The sequence below is a fragment of the Myotis daubentonii genome, chromosome 7 (genome assembly GCF_963259705.1).
Source record: "Myotis daubentonii chromosome 7, mMyoDau2.1, whole genome shotgun sequence".
NCBI classification, from domain to species: Eukaryota; Metazoa; Chordata; class Mammalia; order Chiroptera; family Vespertilionidae; genus Myotis; species Myotis daubentonii.
This window is the reverse complement of record NC_081846.1, coordinates 65287902-65294650: the sequence shown is the minus strand read 5'-3', so window position 1 is coordinate 65294650 and position 6749 is coordinate 65287902. Positions and strand designations below refer to the sequence as shown.

The following is a 6749-nucleotide window of genomic DNA, read 5'->3' as shown; positions in this document are numbered from 1 at the left end:
CTGCCATGACATCCTCCCCGCCCAGGCGAGGACGAGCAGCGCCGCCTTACCTCGGAGAGGGCTTTCGGTCGGCTCTAAAGAGGGGCTGCGGGATGGAGGCCGGGGCTGCGGGGGTGGAGGCGGGGGCTGCGGGGATGGAGACCGGGGCTGCGGGATGGAGGCCGGGGCTGCGGGGATGGGGCCGGGGCTGCGGGCGCGTTGGAGCGGCGGCGGGCTCGGCAGGTCTGCGCCCCGCGGGCAGCCGGGAGGACCTTTCGCTTCTGCCGGGGACCAGCGAACGGGAGGTTGCAAATCAGCCGGCGCTCGGGGCGCCTGGAGACAGCGCTGCACGAATAAGTACATAAGCGCGTCTGTGGGGATGCAGCCCCCGGGAGGAGCGCGCCACACTGCACCGCGTTCTAACAGTCGGCACATAAGTGCAGAAGCAAGTGTGTGAGTGCGGGCTGGTGGCGCGGCGACAGCCCGGCTGTCACCTCCCTTCCCGCTCGCAGACTTCAGCGCGCTCGCCCATTTCCGCGCGCTCGGCGGTGCTCTGCCCGGCGCCTTCCTCCGGGCGCCCGGCGAGCGGGAGCCGCGGCCGCGGTGGCAGAGGCGCACGCTCGGGGCGCGGGGCCCCGGCGCACCTGGCACCTGCCGCCGGCGAGAGTGCGGGCCGCCCGCCCGGCGGAGGTCCGCCCCGCGGAGGGCCGCCGCCCCTCTCCCCCGGAGCCCGAGGCGGAGCACGCTCCCGCGGGCCGGCCGCGCCGCGGAGCGAGTGGGTGGGCAGGCGAGGGAGGGGAAGGGAGAGGAAGGAGGGAGGGAGGGCGGACGGGGCGCGTCCCCGCGGCGGGGGCGCGCTCTCGCGCGGGCTGCCGGGATCGCTCGCCGCCGCTGTGGTAATGTCCGCCATGTTGGCCATGGCGCAGGGAGCGGATCGGGCGGGCGAGCGGCGGATCTAGTGTTGGGAAGCGGCCGCGGGCGGCGGGGGGCTGTTTTCGGGCGGGTGGGCGCCCATGCTGTGGCCGGGGGCCGTGCGGCGGAGGAGGAGGAACGGGCCGGCCGCGCTGCACTGAGGAAGGAGGTGGAGGAGGCGGCGGGAGTCCTCCCCCCCTCCCCACCCGCCCCGCCGCCGCCGCCCGGGCTGTTCCTGTGAGGCGGGGAGACAATGAGTAAACTCTCCTTCCGAGCGCGGGCGCTGGACGCCGCCAAACCGCTGCCTATCTACCGCGGCAAGGACATGCCTGATCTCAACGACTGCGTCTCCATCAACCGGGCCGTGCCCCAGATGCCCACCGGGATGGAGAAGGAGGAGGAATCGGTAGGGACTCAAGTGTTTATTACCCCCCCCTTCCCTCCTCCCCCCTCCCCTTTGTCAGTCGGGCCTCGCCATTCACAGCGCGCTTTACGCTCGCTGGAGGGCGCCGCTGCCGCTCCAACGCCGGAGCCCCTACGCCGGCGGAGTAGCGTAAACCCTCCCGGCCGGCGCAGCGCCCGCCGCGGCGGCCATGTTGTTGCGTCCCCGTGTTGTGATTAGCTCGCTGCGCCTCTTACGCTGCCGTAAGGGGGCCTTGCCGTAAGCGGCGGCTGGGAATGGCGCAGGGACATGTCCTGGCCGCACTTGGCGTAGGGCCTCTGTTTACCTTTTTTTTCCCCCCCTCCCCTCCCACCCGCGACCCTGGGTTAACTAAGGGGAGAGGGATCCTGTGGCTGGGAAAGCTTTGTTTTTCAAACTTGTAAATTTAGTTTGGCATGGGGTTATCTTTGAAATGACTTAGGAAGGGAAAGCGCTTTCAAAACAAACCTTCCTCCCAGCAAGGTAATCGTCGTCCCCCGGGCCGTGGGGGTGCCGCGGGGCGAGGCGGGGCGGCACGGCGCCGGGGGAGGGCGGAGGCCGCGGCTGCCCGGCGGGCTGTAGCGTTAGAGGGTCCGGGACCTGCTCGCTCGCTCTGCCTGCCCAGCGCGCACGGCGCCCGCGGGGTGCGCAGCCTTCGGAGGGAACCGGGGACGCGCAGCAGCGAGCCGCCGGCTGCGTGCTGTCCCCGGGCCGCCTCCCCGAGAACTGTCATCGGAGGGGTGGGGAGTCTTTTAGGAGTTGACCTGGTGCGTCTGAATTGACAGTTGCTTTTTTTTTTTTTTTTTTTTTTTTTGGCAATGGCTGCTTTTCCTCCCCGATGGGTTAAATTTTTGCATACGGTTGAATTTCATCTGGGTTGACAGTGTTTATGACACCGGAGTGGTGTTACTTGCATGCGAAGTTTATAGTAACTGCACCCTCCAGAATTTCTTCAATGAACCTGCAGTCCCGCCTTATTGTCAACCCCGGGTGTTCGTGGATTGGTTCCCTCGCTTCTGTGCCTGTCAAAAGAAGGCGCGAGGTTTCTGTGATTGGTTTTCTCTTTTGACTATTAATATTGCAGGAAATGCTTTTATGCCTTTGATTGGCTGCTCGAGTTCTGGCCTCATGATATTACCCTGCCATTGCTTTCTGCTGTGATTTAATCGCATTTCTCTGTGGTGTTAGATTACTTGAAGATTTTGCACTTTCAGTAGAAAATGAATGTGGCCGCACTATCAGGAAGAACATTCCAACGTCTTTTAAGTAAATAATAAGATGAAAGCCCAACATTTATGCTGAAAGTTTAGAATTAAGTCAGATGTGAAAAGTCTTTCGGTTGTTTGAATAAAACTTATTTCTAACTTAGCTCAGTGTTCCATGGAAAAGATAATTAAAATAAAGTTATAGTATGTACAAGAATTAATTGAATTGAACTTTAAATAACACAACTTTGGATTCCACAAATTTAAGTTTCCGTTAATGTTATTTTATGGGTTTTGACCCCCAAAGAAATGTGGCTTCTGAGCCTTAAAGTACAGTTGTGAGAACGTGAGACTGTTTATTCTTGTATTATTTACTAGTTATTGTATTATTTTCCATACGAACAACTGCAAACCTTTGTCCCACCCTGTACTGTATGTAACTACTTGGATCCTATTATTTTGGTTTGGGAAAAACTTTAATCAAAAAATTTGTTCTAGAATGAATAATTAGCCGGTGGAAGATATGTTACTGTTTGTAAACAGTGATCAGCATTATATTTAGTTACTGCTTTAGGTCCTTAGTTTGCCACATGTGTCTTGGTATTTTATTTGAATTTAGGGGGAAAAACTTGCAGTTAGTTATTTTTTATATATGAAAAATAAATGCTTAATTAACCCCAGCACAATTTTGTTTATTAGTGTTAACGTTGGGTTATTTTCAGAAGCCTGCTTCATCTACCCAATTTTAGGCAAGAAGAAATCCAAATTCTAATAGAACTAGAGTTGTCTCAGGACTTCTTGTCTCTGTCCTGTTCTTTCTGCCTCTTTAATGTTACAAGTGGAGGTTCTTAAAATCAAAGCAAAACTAAACAAACCCTGACAGTTAAGATTTATATATGCAGTCTGAAGTCTTTTGCTTCCCCAGAATGTTTAAATGGGATATTAGTTTTTTCTTCTTCTTTTAAAAATTAACATAAGTCGGAAGACTTGTTTTTTCATGAGTGACAGCCAGTTGTCATCTTTCTATAACTTGGTCTCTGTAGTGCTCCTTATTGCTTGGTCTAGGTCAAATAGTGTAGAATCTACACAACCAGAAAGATCAGGTAATCAGTGGTTCTACCACCTCCCCATGAGTTTGTATAGTGGTAGTTGATGTTTTTAACATATCTATCATTTTTGGAATACTTCTTATGCACCAGGTACTGTACCAAGAACTTTGCCTTATTATTTTACTTAATCCTTTTTAAAACCAATGTTCTTAGGTATAATTTAAATACAATAAAATGTACCCATTTAAAGCATCAAGTTTAATGAATTATGACAAATGTGTATTCTGATGGAAATACCACAATCAGATATAAAAACATTTTAAACACCCAAAAAGTCCCCTTGTGCTCCTTTGCAAGTTAGTCCATCTCCACCAGTAATTCTGAGCAACCACTGATTTGCTTTCTCTCATTATAGAATAGTTTTGTCTTTTCTAGAACTTCATATAAATGGTATCATACATATTTTATTGTGTCTGGCTTCTTTTGCTCAACATAATGCATTAAGGATTCCTCCTTGTTGCATATAGCAGTCCATTCCTTTTACTGAATTTACATACTGTAATATGGGTGTGGGCAAAAGTAGGTTTACTGTTGTAATACAAATAGATAGTTAAACAATAATATAAGGATAAACTGTTTTGCATAATCACAACTGTAAACCTACTTTTTGCCCACCCCTGTTTTCCTTCCTTCCTTCCTTCCTTCCTTCCTTCCTTCCTTCCTTCCTTCCTTCCTTCCATCTGTTGTTGGATTTTCAGTTGTTTCTAGTTTTTAGTTTTTATTTAATCCTGTAACAGCCCTTTGAAGTTTTGTTTCTATTTTATAGATGAAGAAATTGAAGGGTCTAACTCTAACTTTTAGTAACTGGCAGGGGTAGAATTCAGATCCTTGCCTTTAATGTCACAAAAGCCCGCTCTCATAACCACTATGCTGCATATTGACTTCTTACAGAACTCCGAATTATCTTACGATTATTACGTTAATTATAGTTTTTGTAAATAAAGTACTTTTTATAATTTTGGGAACCGTAAATGATATTGATTTGATTAAAATATTTAATTAAGTGTAATTTTTTATCACTTTGACTTTTGCTCTTGGCTTTTCAAATTTTCTCTTTTTTTTTTCTTATAAGTCTGTTAACTTTGCTTTTCCCTATGTTGGCACCATTATGTTTATCTGAGTGTTTGTTATCCTAACCATATAATAAACTTGTAGGAAACTATCCTATTTTATTATATTTTCTCCTAGTAGAATGTAATCTCTATAAGGGCAGGGATCTTTGCAGGTTTTGTTCCTTAATATATTTCAGTTCCTGGAACTGTGCCTGTCACATAACTTATGCTTGATATATGTTTGCTGAGTATTGAATGAGCTTCTATTTCGTTTTCTATACCAAGAGCTAGGTTTTTATGAAACACTGTGTGTGTGTGTGTGTGTGTGTGTGTGTGTGTAAAATTCGTTAGCACAATGTGGTACGTTATTGTCCCAGGGATTCTTGTTGGTTTCTTATTTTGATGTACTGTGTACACTCAAATACTCATTTGTTTTCCCTCTTGAGTCAGGCCTCTTTAAATACAGAATTTTTTATAGATGGGTATGGTTGCAGTATTAGTCTTTATTTGTGTTAGTTACCCCTCTCATAGGTATATATAGATTTGTGTAAGATCTCTTTATACTGGAATGAACCAAAATCTACATGAAGCATGTGATTCCATTTATTTTTAAAGAAAAAGATCATGACTGAGTTAAATTGCCATTTCTCCCCTCATATGTTAGTTGCCTAATTTTTGTTATCTTGATATTTTGTGATATTTTGAATGGTAGAGTAGAAATATATTCAATCTTTCTACCATTTCAAAGTTATTTTTGGTACTAATATATTTCATGTTTCATAATAGGGGGTTCTAAAGAGGGTATAAAATGCAGTTTTGTAAACTGATATTGTAAAAACATTAAGCGTTTTTGGTTTGGTTTGGGTTTGTATTTTTTTTTTTTTTCCAACAAAAGCAAATACCAGCCAGGTATCATCTAAGTTCCAGGTGTTACCTAAATAAGAGATTGGGAAACTATTGAAAGGGTTCTGTATATCAATGTGTGTAAGTCTGTGCTGAAGTGCTGTTAGGATTAAAAGAAGAATATGATACTGATCTTGACTTCAGGGAACTTAAATGAATCATTGAGGTCAAAAATGTATTTGGAAAGTTAGCAAAAACTACCAGGTTAAGTCAGCCTGAAAGACATTAAAAGAGCATTAGAAAAAGTTAACTGTTGGTGCAGTTAAGAGGAGTAAGAGAAAACTGTTTCTGGAATGTATAGAGAAGGCTCCTTGGAGAGGGATTTAACAATTTGGACTTTCAGGTTTGGTTGTGTGGGTATGTTGTAGCAAATATTTAGTGCAGAAATACTCAAAACTAGTTCTGTGGATGTTACACAGACTAATGCATGTTATATATATTTTTTTATCCTCACCCAACCAAGCCACCTGGCTATGGCTCTTCTTGCATGTTATGTTTTTGAATCTATCCTTGTCTATCCTTCCCCTACTTATAGAAACTTGAGGGGGGCTGCAGTCTATCATTTCTGAGCATGTCATTCTCTTTGATCTCCTTTTTTTGGACATGCAGATGACTTTTATTCCCCCCCCCCCCCGCCCTTTGTTTCCTGCTGTATCTTCAGCACTAGATACTGTTTATAATCTAGAAGTCACTCAGTAAATATCTGGTGATTGAATGAATAAAATTGTTGCAGTGGAGACTAGGTTGAAAAAAGGGTAGGATTATGCCAGATTATACAGAGTTTTGAATGTTAGGCCCAGCAGTTTGTAGGATGGTGTAGAAGAAAGAATTGAGGTACAAGTGTGAAATCTGTTTTCTAAGTTTTAGTTCTGTTGTTAAGTGGCCATGTGATCTGGGAAAGTTGCCTACCTTCTCTGAACCTCTGGTTGTTCATCACTACCATTTATTGTGTGTTATTGAGTGTGTTGAGCATGTTCCAGGCACTTCCTTAAACTCAGTAGATGGTTTAGAGCTCATTATAACACTAGGATGGGTGGTTGCTATTATTTCTTTTCCAGGAAAAGAACCCGAGCCTTTAGAAATTAAGTATCTTGCACAAGGGTGCTCCTATCTAAACTAGAACATGATGGAGGTGGTACCTGAACTCGGGCTCTATAGGTTCAGGACC

The 6749-nt window shown here is 46.1% G+C and overlaps 1 protein-coding gene across 4 annotated transcripts in view; it reads left to right on the top strand.

Annotated features, from left to right (window-relative positions):
- Positions 1-996: 996 nt before the first annotated feature.
- EPC2 (enhancer of polycomb homolog 2) overlaps positions 997-6749 on the top strand; it is a 127121-nt gene continuing 121368 nt past the window's right edge. For 3 of the 4 annotated variants that reach the window (XM_059704532.1, XM_059704531.1, XM_059704530.1), the window contains exon 1: positions 997-1297. In XM_059704532.1, coding sequence (XP_059560515.1) covers positions 1145-1297 — 153 coding nt within the window. In that variant the 5' untranslated portion in view covers positions 997-1144. The remainder of the gene's footprint in view (positions 1298-6749) is intronic. The other variant, XM_059704533.1, reaches the window with a different exon arrangement.